The sequence below is a fragment of the Vanellus vanellus genome, assembly GCF_965231255.1.
Source record: "Vanellus vanellus genome assembly, contig: HAP1_SCAFFOLD_2224, whole genome shotgun sequence".
Taxonomy (NCBI): Eukaryota; Metazoa; Chordata; class Aves; order Charadriiformes; family Charadriidae; genus Vanellus; species Vanellus vanellus.
In genome coordinates, this window is record NW_028127212.1 from 236 (window position 1) to 15,000 (window position 14,765).

At 64.0% G+C, this 14,765-nt stretch overlaps 1 protein-coding gene across 1 annotated transcript; it reads right to left on the bottom strand.

Moving 5' to 3' along the window:
- Window positions 1-224: 224 nt before the first annotated feature.
- LOC309685429 (fructose-bisphosphate aldolase A) lies at window positions 225-13,421 on the bottom strand. Its single transcript, XM_082501199.1, has 8 exons — window positions 13,263-13,421; window positions 9,957-10,168; window positions 7,965-8,019; window positions 6,931-7,091; window positions 4,593-4,676; window positions 4,329-4,503; window positions 2,232-2,431; window positions 225-424 (listed from the first exon to the last, which is right to left on the bottom strand). Exons 1-8 carry the CDS (start codon window positions 13,372-13,374, stop codon window positions 329-331), a joined length of 1,095 nt encoding a protein of 364 aa, XP_082357325.1. The 5' UTR covers window positions 13,375-13,421; the 3' UTR covers window positions 225-328.
- Window positions 13,422-14,765: the final 1,344 nt, after the last annotated feature.

Here is a 14,765-nt window from a genome sequence, read left to right on the forward strand (position 1 = left end):
TTCCGCCCTCTCTTCCCTCCACTTCCGCTCTCTCTTCCCTCCACTTCCGCCCTCTCCTCCCTCCACTTCCGGCGGGGCCTCCCTCACTTCCGCCCTCTCCTCCCTCCACTTCCGCCCTCTCTTCCCTCACTTCCGCCCTCTCTTCCCTCACTTCCGCCCTCCCCTCCCTCCACTTCCGCCCTCCCCCCCCCCCCCCCCCCAACACACACTCCGCGGACGGCGCGTTCATTCCGTCGCCATTTTATTTTGTCGCTTTAAAAGGGGGGGGGGGGGGAGGGACGGGGAGAGGAGGGGGCGTGTCCGGGCGGTGACGCAGGCGGTGACGCGGTCAGTAGGCGTGGTTGGAGACGAAGAGCGATTGGGTGGCGGCGGCGCCGGCGGTGCCGCTGGGGGTGTACTGCCCCTGACACGCCTGGGAGTTGGCCTGCGGAGAGCGGGCGTGACGTCACGGGGGGGCGGCGTGACGTCACAGCGCGGGGGGGGTGACGTCACAGCGGGGGGGGCGCATACCGGCACGGGTGTGACATCATACGGACACACGTGTGACAGAGGTGACATCACACAGACACACGTGTGACATCATACGGACACGTGTGACAGCGGTGACATCATACGGACACACGTGTGACATCATACGGACACACGTGTGACATCATACGGACACACACGTGACATCATATGGACATGTACGACAGTGGTGACCTCATACGGACACACGTGTGACATCACACAGACACATATGTGACAGCGGTGACACCGTACGGACATTGATGTGACATTGGTGACACCACACGGACACACGTGTGACAGCGGTGACATCATACGGACACACGTGTGACAGTGGTGACACCACACAGACACACACGTGACATCATACGGACACACACGTGACAGCGGTGACACCGTACGGACATTGATGTGACATTGGTGACACCACACAGACACACGTGTGACAGTTGGTGACATCACGTGCACACACGTGTGACAGCGGTGACACCGTATGGACACATGTGTGACATCATATGGACACACGTGTGACCGCGGTGACACATGTGACATTGGTGACACCACACAGACACACGTGTGACATCATAAGGACCTGTGTGACATCATATGGACACGTGTGACAGCGGTGACCTCATACGGACACACACGTGACATCACACAGACACACACGTGACAGCGGTGACACCACACAGACACACGTATGACATCATACGGACACACACGTGACATCATATGGACATGTATGACAGTGGTGACCTCATACGGACACACGTGTGACATCACACAGACACATATGTGACAGCGGTGACACCGTACGGACATTGATGTGACATTGGTGACATCATACGGACACACATGTGACAGCGGTGACATCATACGGACATTGATGTGACATTGGTGACACCACATGGACACATGTGTGACATCATACAGACACACATGTGACAGCGGTGGCACCGTACGGACATTGATGTGACATTGGTGACACCATATGGACACATGTGTGACAGCGGTGACACCACACAGACACACACGTGACATCACACAGACACACATGTGACAGCGGTGACATCATACAGACACACGTGTGACATCATATGGACACGTGTGACAGTGGTGACACTGTACGGACATTGATGTGACACTGGTGACACCACACAGCCACGTGTGACATCACACAGACACACGTGTGACAGCGGTGACATCATATGGACACACACGTGACAGTGGTGACATCACACAGACACACGTGTGACATCATACAGACATGTGTGACATCATATGGACACGTGTGACCGCGGTGACCTCATACGGACACACACGTGACATCACACAGACACACGTGTGACCGCGGTGACACCACACGGACACACGTGACACCACACGGACACACATGTGACAGCGGTGACACCACACGGACATCGATGTGACCTCCACGGCCTCTTCCTGTCCCCCCCGGGGGTGGCCCTCCCCCTCTCCCACCCCCCGGTGGCCCCACGGGTGACATACCTCAACCCGCTCAATGTCCTCCACCGGGGCCCCCTCCCCACGGCCACGCCCAACATGGCCTCCAACCCCCCGACGTCCCCATGGATGACCCACCAGACCCTCCTTGACCTTCTCCTAGCGGTCCGCCTGGTTCCTCTCCCCACGTCTCCTCCCCAACCCCCCGCCCCCCACCCCAGCCGTCCCCACGTGTCCCCGAGGAGCTGACGGTGACCTACCAAGGCCCTCTTGACGTACTCCTCCTGGGCCGCCTTGGTGTTGTCCTTCTTGCCGGCCCAGGCCCGCAGGGCGGAGGCCTGCAGCGCCCGCCCGTAGGAGAAGGTGAGGGCCCATGGCCGCGCCAGGGGACAGCGGTTGATGGCGTTGAGGTTGATGGAGGCCTCTTCTTCGCTCTGTCCACCCGACAGGAAGGTGATGCCTGGGGACACGGGGACGGGAGGTCACCCGAGGGGGCGGGGAAGGGGTCACAGGGGAGGGGGACGCCGTGGGGAGGTGGTCGTGGGGATGGGGACACTGTGGGGAGGTGGCAGTGGGGATGGGGACACCATGGGGAGGTGGCGGTGGGGATGGGGAGGTGGCCATGGGGATGGGGACACCATGGGGAGGTGGTCATGGGGTTGGGGACTCCGTGGGGAGGTGGTTATGGGGAGGGGGACACAATGGGGAGGTGGCCATGGGGTTGAGGAGGTGGCCATGGGGATGGGGACACCGTGGGGAGGTGGCCATGGGGATGGGGAGGTGGCCATGGGGATGGGGACACTGTGGGGAGGTGGTCATGGGGCTGGGGACACCGTGGGAACATGGTTATGGGGATGGAGAAGGGGACACCATGGGGAGGTGGTTGTGGAGAGGTGGACGCCGTGGGGAGGTGGCCATGGGGATGGGGACACCATGGGGAGGTGGCCATGGGGATGGGGACTCCGTAGGGAGGTGGTTATGGGGAGGGGGACACAATGGGGAGGTGGCCATGGGGTTGAGGAGGTGGCCATGGGGATGGGGACACTGTGGGGAGGTGGCCGTGGGGATGGGGAGGTGGCCATGGGGCTGGGGACACCATGGGGAGGTGGTCATGGGGATGGGGACTCCGTGGGGAGGTGGTTATGGGGAGGGGGACACAATGGGGAGGTGGCCATGGGGATGGGGAGGTGGCCATGGGGATGGGGACACCGTGGGGAGGTGGCCATGGGGTTGGGGACTCCGTGGGGAGGTGGCCATGGGGAGGGGGACACTGTGAGGAGGTGGCCATGGGTTTGGGGAGGTGGCCGTGGGGATGGGGACTCCGTGGGGAGGTGGTTATGGGGAGGGGGACACAATGGGGAGGTGGCCATGGGGTTGGGGAGGTGGCCATGGGGATGGGGACACCATGGGGAGGTGGCCATGGGGTTGGGGACACTGTGGGGAGGTGGTTATGGGGAGGGGGACACAATGGGGAGGTGGCCATGGGGTTGGGGAGGTGGCCATGGGGATGGGGACACCGTGGGGAGGTGGTTATGGGGAGGGGGACACAATGGGGAGGTGGCCATGGGGTTGGGGAGGTGGCCATGGGGATGGGGACACCGTGGGGAGGTGGCCATGGGGTTGGGGACACTGTGGGGAGGTGGCCATGGGGATGGGGACACTGTGGGGAGGTGGCCATGGGGATGGGGACACTGTGGGGAGGTGGCCATGGGGCTGGGGACACCGTGGGGACATGGTTATGGGGATGGAGAAGGGGACACCATGGGGAGGTGGTTGTGGAGAGGTGGACGCCGTGGGGAGGTGGTCATGGGGTTGGGGAGGTGGCCATGGGGAGGGGGACACTGTGGGGACGTGGCCATGGGGATGGGGACACCACGGGGCCGTCGCTATGGGGCTGGGGACACCATGGGGACACAGCCATGGGGATGGGGACACCACAAGCACGTTGCCATGGGGCTGGGGACACCACGAGGCCATGGCCATGGGGATGGGGACACCACGAGGCCGTCGCTATGGGGCTGCGGACACCATGGGGACATGACCATGGGGATGGGGACACCACGAGGCCGTCGCTATGGGGCGGGGGACACCATGGGGACATGGCCATGGGGATGGTGACACCACGAGAACATCGCTATGGGGCTGGGGACACCATGGGGACATGGCCATGGGGACGGGGACACACCCATGGGGATGGAGACACCACAAGAACGTCGCTATGGGGCTGGGGACACCATGGGGACACACCCATGGGGATGGAGACACCACGAGAACATCGCTATGGGGCTGGGGCCACCATGGGGCCACAGCCATGGGGCTGCCCACCCCCCCCAGCCCGGGGGCGAGATGGCACTGACCGGGGACAGCGGGTGGCACGGTGCGGCGCAGGGCGGTGACGGTGGCCATGGCGATCTCCTCGGGGCTGTACTTCTTGGTGCAGGCGTGGCCCGGCGTCACCATGTTGGGCTTCAGCAGTGTCCCCTCCAGGTAGACGTGGTGGTCGCTCAGCGCCTTGTAGACGGCCGCCAGCACCTGGGGACAATGGGGACACGGGTGGGGACATGGGGGGGGGACACGGGGGGGGGACACGGGTGGGGGACACGGGTGGGGATGTCACCCACCTTCTCGGTGACGTATTGGCAGTGCTTCAGGTCGTGGTCACCATCTGGGAGGATCTCGGGCTCCACGATGGGGACGATGCCGTTCTGTGGGGACACGGGGGACATCGGGGACGGTGACAACCCAGGGGGACCGCGAGGGGACGGGGAGGGGGGGGGGAACAACGCGGTGGTGACACCCGGTGGAGATGGGAAGCCACCACAGAGCACGGACACCCAGAGGGGACATAGGTATGGGACAGGGAGGTGACATCAACCACCACAGGGCGCCCCGAGGTGACACAGGGATGACGTGGGGACACAGTGAGGTGACCCAAGGTCATGGAGGTGCCACCACCCCATCTCTGCGTCCCACCACACCATGGCTAGGTGCCACCACACCACATCTAGGTGCCACCTTCTAGGTGTCACCCTGCAGGTTGGAGGCCACCAACCACCACAGGGCACCCCGAGGTGACGCGGGGATGATGTGGGGACACAGTGAGGTGACCCAAGGTCATGGAGGTGCCACCCCACCACGGCTAGGTGCCACCACCCCATCTCTACGTCCCACCACACCATGGCTAGGTGCCACCACACCACATTTAGGTGCCACCTTGGGGCATCACCACGCAGGTTGGAGGCCACCAACCACCACAGGGCACCCCGAGGTGACACAGGGATGACGTGGGGACAGTGAGGTGACCCAAGGTCATGGAGGTGCCACCACCCCATCTCTACGTCCCACTACACCATGGCTAGGTGCCACCACCACACCACATTTAGGTGCCACCTTGGGGCGTCACCACGCAGGTTGGAGGCCACCAACTGCCATAGGGCGCCCAGAGGTGACACAGGGATGACGTGGGGACACAGTGAGGTGACCCAAGGTCATGGAGGTGCCACCACCCCATCTCTATGTCCCACCACACCATGGCTAGGTGCCACCACACCACATCTAGGTGCCACCTTGGGGTGTCACCCTGCAGGTTGGAGGCCACCAACCACCACAGGTCACCCAGAGGTGACACAGGGATGACGTGGGGACAGTGAGGTGACCCAAGCTCACGGAGGTGCCACCACCCCATCTCTATGTCCCACCACCCCATGGCTAGGTGCCACCACACCACATCTAGGTGCCACCTTCTAGGTGTCACCCTGCAGGTTGGAGGCCACCCACCACCACAGGGCACCCAGAGGTGACACAGGGATGATGTGGGGACACAGTGAGGTGACCCAAGGTCATGGAGGTGCCACCACCCCATCTCTACGTCCCACCACACCACGTTTAGGTGCCACCTTCTGATGTCACCCTGCAGGTTGGAGGCCACCAACCACCACAGGGCACCCCGAGGTGACACAGGGATGACGTGGGGACACAGTGAGGTGACCCAAGGTCATGGAGGTGCCACCACCCCATCTCTACGTCCCACCACACCATGCCTAGGTGCCACCTTCTGATGTCACCCTGCAGGTTGGAGGCCACCAACCACCACAGGGCACCCCGAGGTGACACGGGGATGATGTGGGGACACAGTGAGGTGACCCAAGGTCACGGAGGTGCCACCACCCCATCTCTACGTCCCACCACACCATGGCTAAGTGCCACCACACCACATTTAGGTGCCACCTTGGGGCGTCACCACGCAGGTTGGAGGCCACCAACTGCCGTAGGGCGCCCAGAGGTGACACAGGGATGACGTGGGGACACAGTGAGGTGACCCAAGGTCATGGAGGTGCCACCACCCCATCTCTACGTCCCACCACACCATGCCTAGGTGCCACCTTGGGGCGTCACCACACAGGTTGGAGGCCACCAACCACCACAGGGCACCCAGAGGTGACAGGGGGATGACGTGGGGACACAGTGAGGTGTCCCAAGGTCACGAAAGTGCCACCACACCATGGCTAGGTGCCACCACACCACATTTAGGTGCCACCTTGGGGCGTCACCACGCAGGTTGGAGGCCACCAACCACCACAGGGCACCCCGAGGTGACACAGGGATGACGTGGGGACAGTGAGGTGACCCAAGGTCACGGAGGTGCCACCACCCCATCTCTACGTCCCACCACACCACATCTAGGTGCCACCTTCTAGGTGTCACCCTGCAGGTTGGAGGCCACCAATCACCACAGGGCACCCCGAGGTGACACGGGGATGACGTGGGGACACAGTGAGGTGTCCCAAGGTCACGGAGATGCCACCACACCATGGCTAGGTGCCACCACCACACCACATTTAGGTGCCACCTTGGGGCATCACCACGTGGGTTGGAGGCCACCAACCGCCGTAGGGCGCCCAGAGGTGAGACGGGGCCGGGGTTGGGGACAGGGCGGCCGGCGGGGAGGGGACAGGGGACCTGCTGGCAGATGCTGGCGTAGCGGGCGAGGACGTTGGCGTTCTCCATGATGGCCAGGCGGGTGGGGGTGTGCTCCGAGATCTTGAGGACACAGCGCCACTTGGCGAAGTCGGCCCCGTCCTTCTTGTACTGGGCGCAGCGCTCCATCAGCCCGTCCAGCCCTGGGGACAGCGCGGGGACGTCAGCCACGGGGACACCAGCGATGGGGGACAGCCGGGGAGGCCGGGGGAGGGCCCAGGGGTAGGGACGGCGCGGTGGCATCAGGGGTGGGGATGCGGATGGGGCAGGAGGGCAGCAGGAAGGATGGGGCCAGCGTGGTGGCATCAGGGGTGGGGACACCGTGGTGGCATGAGGGCAGCAGGAAGGATGGGGCCACCATGGTGGCATCAGGGGTGGGCACAGTGACAGGGCATGAGGGCAGAAGGAAGGATGGGGACAGCGTGGTGGCATCAGGGATGGGGCCACCATGGTGGCATCAGGGGTGGGGACACCGTGGTGGCATGAGGGCAGCAGGAAGGATGGGGCCACCGTGGTGGCATCAGGGGTGGGGACACCGTGGTGGCATGAGGACAGCAGGAAGGATGGGGCCACCGTGGTGGCATCAGGGGTGGGGACACCGTGGTGGCATGAGGGCAGCAGGAAGGATGCGGCCACCGTGGTGGCATCAGGGGTGGGGACACCGTGGTGGCATGAGGACAGCAGGAAGGATGGGGCCACCGTGGTGGCATCAGGGGTGGGGACACCGTGGTGGCATGAGGGCAGCAGGAAGGATGCGGCCACCGTGGTGGCATCAGGGGTGGGGACAGTGACAGGGCATGAGGGCAGCAGGAAGGATGGGGACAGCGTGGTGGCATCAGGGATGGGGACACCGTGGTGGCATGAGGGCAGCAGGAAGGATGGGGCCACCGTGGTGGCATCAGGGGTGGGGACACCGTGGTGGCATGAGGGCAGCAGGAAGGATGCGGCCACCGTGGTGGCATCAGGGGTGGGGCCACCCTGGTGGGGCCACCCTTGGGGACAGGGCTGTCACTCACCCTGGGTCGTGGTCTCGCCGTTGGTGCCAGCCAGGGGCACGACCCCCTTGTCCACCTGGGGGACAGGGACAGGGTGATGGCCTTCACCTGCTGCCTGCAGCACCCACGTCCCCAACGTCCCCGTGTCCCCCAACACCCCGATGTCCCCAACGCCCTCCATGTCCCCACAGCGTCCCCAGGGTGGCCCCAGCTCAGCACCAACACGGGCACCCAATGAAGCCACCTTTGACGTGGTTGACCTGATGCCACCTTGGACATGGTTGACCCAACCCAAAGACCACCCAACGCCCCACGTCCCCTCGTTGTCCCCAAGGCCCCCCGACGTCCCCAGGATGTCCCCAGGATGTCCCCAGGGTGGCCCCAGCTCAGCACCAACGAGGGCGCCCAATGAAGCCACCTTTGATGGGGTTGTCCTGGTGCCACCTTGGACATGGTTGACCCAACCGAAGGACCACCCAACGCCCCCACGTCCCCTCGTTGTCCCCAAGGCCCCCCGACGTCCCCAGGATGTCCCCAGGATGTCCCCAGGGTGGCCCCAGCTCAGCACCAACGAGGGCGCCCAATGAAGCCACCTTCGATGGGGTTGACCTGGTGCCACCTTTGACGTGGTTGACCCGGTGCCACCTTGGACATGGTTGACCCAACCCAAGGACCACCCAACGCCCCACGTCCCCTCGTTGTCCCCAACGCCCCCCCGGCGTCCCCAGGATGTCCCCAGGATGTCCCCAGGGTGGCCCCAGCTCAGCACCAACGAGGGCGCCCAATGAAGCCACCTTCACTGGGGTTGACCTGGTGCCACCTTGGACATGGTTGACCCAACCCAAGGACCACCCAACGCCCCCACGTCCCGTCATTGTCCCCAACGCCCCCGATGTCCCCACAGCGTCCCCAGGGTGGCCCCAGCTCAGCACCAACGAGGGCGCCCAATGAAGCCACCTTTGACGGGGTTGACCTGGTGCCTCCTCAGACATGGTTGACCCAACCCAAGGACCACCCAACGCCCCCACGTCCCCTCGTTGTCCCCAACGCCCCCCGACGTCCCCAGGATGTCCCCAGGATGTCCCCAGGATATTCCCATGGTGGCCCCAGCTCAGCACCAACGAGGGCGCCCAATGAAGCCACCTTCGATGGGGTTGACCCGGTGCCACCTTTGACGTGGTTGACCTGATGCCACCTTGGACAGGGTTGACCCAACCCAAGGACCACCCAACGCCCCCACGTCCCCTCGTTGTCCCCAACGCCCCCCCGGCGTCCCCAGGATGTCCCCAGGGTGCCCCAGCTCAGCACCAACGAGGGCGCCCAATGAAGCCACCTTTGATGGGGTTGTCCTGGTGCCACCTTGGACATGGTTGACCCAACCGAAGGACCACCCAACGCCCCCACGTCCCCTCGTTGTCCCCAAGGCCCCCCGACGTCCCCAGGATGTCCCCAGGATGTCCCCAGGGTGGCCCCAGCTCAGCACCAACGAGGGCGCCCAATGAAGCCACCTTCGATGGGGTTGACCTGGTGCCACCTTTGACGTGGTTGACCCGGTGCCACCTTGGACATGGTTGACCCAACCCAAGGACCACCCAACGCCCCACGTCCCCTCGTTGTCCCCAACGCCCCCCCGGCGTCCCCAGGATGTCCCCAGGATGTCCCCAGGATATTCCCATGGTGGCCCCAGCTCAGCACCAACGAGGGCGCCCAATGAAGCCACCTTGGATGGGGTTGACCTGATACCACCTTGGACAGGGTTGACCCAACCCAAGGACCACCCAACACCCCACGTCCCCTCGTTGTCCCCAACGCCCCCCCGGCGTCCCCAGGATGTCCCCAGGGTGCCCCAGCTCAGCACCAACGAGGGCGCCCAATGAAGCCACCTTGGATGGGGTTGACCTGATGCCACCTTGGACATGGTTGACCCAACCCAAGGACCACCCAACGCCCCCACGTCCCCTCGTTGTCCCCAAGGCCCCCGATGTCCCCAGGAGGTCCCCAGGAGGTCCCCACCTTGATGCCCACCAGGGCGCCCTTGCCGCGGATGACCTGGGGGAAGGGACGGCCATCGTCCGCCTTCTGGTAGAGGGTCTCGTGGAAGAGGATGACCCCCCCGATGCAGGGGTCCACCCGGCTGTCGGCGGTGAAGAGCAGCTGCCGGTACCAGCGCCGGTTCTCCTCAGTGTTCTCCGCCCCCACCGAGCTCAGGCGCTTGGCGATGCTCCCTGCGGACGTCCCAGTATAAACCAGTTCAAACCAGTTCAGCCCAGGAAGCCCGACTGGGCTCCTCATGCTGCCCCCAGGGGTCCCAGTGCTGCTCCAGGTGCTCTCACAACCCCCTGGTGCCACCTCAAAGTTCTCAGGTGATTCTCCATGCTCCCTGCCGCTGTCCCAGTACAAACCAGTTCAAACCAGTTCAGCCCAGGAACCACAACTGGGTTCCTCATGCTGCCCCAGTGCCTCCCAGTAGGTCCCAGTGCTGCTCCAGGAGCTCTCAGAACCACCCTGGTGCCACCTCGAAGTTCTCAGATGCTTCTCCATGCTCCCTGCCGCCATCCCAGTACAAACCAGTTCAAACTAGTATAGCCCACTCCCCTCCTCATGCTACCTCAAGGTGTCCCAGCAGCTCCCAGTGCTGCTCCAGGAGCTCTCACAACCCCCTGGTGCCACCTTGAAGTTCTCAGATGATTCTCCATGCTTCCTGCCGCCATCCCAGTACAAACCAGTTCAAACCAGTTCAGCCCAGGAAGCCCAACTGGGCTCCTCATGCTGCCCCCAGGGGTCCCAGTGCTGCTCCAGGTGCTCTCACAACCCCCTGGTGCCACCTCGAAGTTCTCAGATGATTCTCCATGCTTCCTGCCGCCATCCCAGTACAAACCAGTTCAAACCAGTTCAGCCCAGGAACCCCAACTGGGCTGCTCATGCTGCCCCAGTGCCTCCCAGTAGGTCCCAGTGCTGCTCCAGGAGCTCTCACAACCCCCTGGTGCCACCTTGAAGTTCTCAGATGCTTCCCCATGCTCCCTGCAGCTGTCCCAGTACAAACCAGTTCAAACCAGTTCAAACCAGTATAGCCCACTCCCCTCCTCACGCCACCCCAAGGGGTCCCAGTAGGTCCCAGTAGTTTCCAGTGCTGCTCCAGGAGCTCTCACGACCCCCTGGTGCCACCTTGACCTCCTCAGATGCTTCCCCATGCTCCCTGCCGCCATCCCAGTACAAACCAGTTCAAACCAGTATAGCCTAGTAACCCCAGCTGGTCTCCTGGTGCTGCCCCAGTAGCTCCCAGTTGCTCCCAGTTCAGCACCAGTAGCTCCCAGGAATCTCCTGGTGCCACCTTGAAGGTCTCAAGTCCTTCTCCATGCTCCTTACAGCCATCCCAGTACAAACCAGTTCACCCCAGTATAGCCCAGTAACCCCCGCTGGCCTCCTGGTGCTGCCCCAGTGCCTCCCAGTATCCCCCCCGGTACCACCTCCTGGCACTGGAATGCTTGGCCAGCCTCCCAGCAAGCTCCCAGTGCCTCCCAGTAAGGCCCAGTAGCTCCCAGTACTCCCCAAGTGCTGCCTCAGTGCCTTCCAGTAGCTCCCAGTACTTCCCAGTCCAGCCCTGGTGTCTCCCAGTCCAGTGTCCTCCCAGTAGCTCCCAGTGCCCTCCCAGTACGCTCCCAGTAGCTGCCTGATGCTGTACCAGTAGCTCCCAGTGTCCCCCAGCGTGTTCCAGTGCCTCCCAGTGTGTCCCCGTCCCTTCCCAGTTGCTCCCAGTGCCCTCCCAGTGCTTCCCAGTCCCTTCCCAGTGCCCCCCAGTACTTCCTAATCCCCTTCTAGTGGTTCCCAGTGCTCTCCCAGTCCCCTCCCAGTGCTCCCCAGTACGCTCCCAGTGCTTCTTAATGGCATCCTAGCAGTTCCCAGTGCCCCCCCCAGTTGCTCCCAGTTCTTCCCAGTCCCCTCCTAGTAGCTTCCAGTGCCTCCCAGTACCCCCCACTCCCCTCCCAGCGCTTCCCAGTCTCCTCCCAGCGCTTCCCAGTCCCCTCCCAGCGCTTCCCAGTCCCCTCCCAGCGCTTCCCAGTCCCCTCCCAGCGCTTCCCAGTCTCCTCCCAGCGCTTCCCAGTCCCCTCCCAGTGCTTCCCAGTCCCCTCCCAGTGCTTCCCAGTCCCCTCCCAGTGCCTCTTAATTGCACCCTAGCAGTTCCCAGTGCCTCCCAGTCCCCTCCCAGTGCTTCCCAGTCCCCTCCCACTGCTTCCTAATTGCACCCTAGCAGTTCCCAGTGCCTCCCAGTCCCCTCCCAGTGCTTCCCAGTGCCTCCCAGTCCCCTTCCAGTGCCTATTAATTCCATCCTAGCAGTTCCCAGTGCCCCACAATCCCCTCCCAGTGCCCCCCAGTTGCTCCCAGTCCCCTCCCAGTCCTTCCTAATCGCACCCTAGCAGTTCCCAGTGCCTTCCAGTCCCCTCCCAGTGCTTCTTAATTGCATCCTAGCAGTTCCCAGTGCTCTCCCAGTTCCCTCCCAGTGCTTCCCAGTCCCCTCCCAGTGCTTCTTAATTGCACCCTAGCAGTTCCCAGTCCCTCCCAGTCCTCTCCCAGTGCTTCCCAGTGCCTCCCAGTCCCCTCCCAGTACACTCCCAGTGCTTCTTAATTGCATCTTAGCAGTTCCCAGTGCCCCACAATCCCCTCCCAGTGTCCCCCCAGTAGCTCCCAGTCCCCTCCCAGCGCCTCTTAATTGCACTCTAGCAGTTCCCAGTGCCTCCCAGTCCCTTCCCAGTACTCTCCCAGTGCTTCTTAATTGCACTCTAGCAGTTCCCAGTGCCCCACAATCCCCTCCCAGTGCCCCCCAGTTGCTCCCAGTCCCCTCCCAGTGCTTCCCAGTCCCCTCCCAGTGCTTCTTAATTGCACCCTAGGAATTCCCAGTCCCTCCCAGTCCCCTCCCAGTGCTTCCTAATGGCACCCTAGCAGTTCCCAGTGCCTCCCAGTGCTTCCTAATGCTCTGCTAGTGGTTCCCAGTGCCTCCCAGTCCCCTCCCAGTGCCTCTTAATTGCACTCTAGCAGTTCCCAGTGCCTCCCAGTCCCTTCCCAGTACACTCCCAGTCCTTCCTAATTGCACCCTAGCAGTTCCCCGTGCCCCACAATCCCCTCCCAGTGCCCCCCAGTTGCTCCCAGTCCCCTCCCAGTGCTTCCCAGTCCCCTCCCAGTGCTTCTTAATTGCACCCTAGGAATTCCCAGTCCCTCCCAGTGCTTCCTAATCTCACCCTAGCAGTTCCCAGTGCCTCCCAGTGCTTCCTAATGCTCTGCTAGTGGTTCCCAGTGCCTCCCAGTCCCCTCCCAGTCACCCACCGGTGGACTCATCGGCGGCCAGGATGCCCTTGCCGGGGGCGACGATGCGCTGGGCGATGGTCGCCAGCTCCTGCTTCTGCTCCGGGGTCAGCGCTGCTATCGGCGGCGACATCTCGGCGGCGGCGGCGGCGGCGGCTCTGGTGACATCAGCAGTGACGTCAGAGCCGCACCTCGGGACGTGACGGCCCCGCCCGTCCCCATGGCTGCCCCGGGGCGGGGGTGGGACCCAGAAATTTTGGGGGGCAGGGAGGGAAGATGGGACCCCCCCCATCCCAGGGGGACCCACAAGTTTGGGGGGGGCAGAGAGGGAAGATGGGACCCCCCCACCCCCCCAGAGGGACCCACAAGTTTGGGGGGGGGGCAGGGAGGGAAGATGGGACCCCCCCACCCCCCAGAGGGACCCACAAGTTTGGGGGGGGACATGGAGGGAAGATGGGACCCCACCAGGGGGACCCACAAGTTTGGGGGGGGGGCAGGGAGGGAAGATGGGACCCCCCCACCCCCCAGAGGGACCCACAAGTTTGGGGGGGGGGCAGGGAGGGAAGATGGGACCCCCCACCCCCCCAGGGGGACCTACAAGTTTGGGGGGGGGGACAGGGAGGGAAGATGGGACCCCCCCAGGGGGACCCACAAGTTGGGGGGGGACAGGGAGGGAAGATAGGACCCCCCACCCCCCAGAGGGACCCACAAGTTTGGGGGGGGACAGGGAGGGAAGATGGGACCCCCCACCCCCCAGAGGGACCCACAAGTTTGGGGGGGGACAGGGAGGGAAGATGGGACCCCCCCATCCCAGGGGGGGACCCACAAGTTTGGGGGGGGCAGGGAGGGAAGATGGGACCCCCCCATCCCAGGGGGGGACCCACAAGTTTGGGGGGGGCAGGGAGGGAAGATGGGACCCCCCACCCCCCCAGGGGGACCTACAAGTTTGGGGGGGGGGACAGAGAGGGAAGATGGGACCCCACCAGGGGGACCCACAAGTTGGGGGGGGACAGGGAGGGAAGATAGGACCCCCCCACCCCCCAGAGGGACCCACAAGTTTGGGGGGGGGGCAGGGAGGGAAGATGGCACCCCCCCACCCCCCCAGAGGGACCCACAAGTTGGGGGGGACAGAGAGGGAAGATGGGACCCCCCCACCCCCCCAGAGGGACCCACAAGTTTGGGGGAGACAGAGAGGGAAGATGGGACCCCCCCACCCCCCCAGAGGGACCCACAAGTTTGGGGGGGACAGAGAGGGAAGATGGGACCCCCCCACCCCCCCAGAGGGACCCACAAGTTTGGGGGGGGACAGGGAGGGAAGATGGGACCCCCCCAGAGGGACCCACAAGTTTGGGGGGGGGCAGGGAGGGAGGATGGGACCCCCCCAGAGGGACCCAGAAGTTGGGGGGGGACAGGGAGGGAAGATGGGACCCCCCCACCCCCCAGAGGGACCCACAAGTTTGGGGGGGGGACAGGGAGGGAAGATGGGACCCCCCCAGAGGGACCCACAAGTTTGGGGGGGGGGCA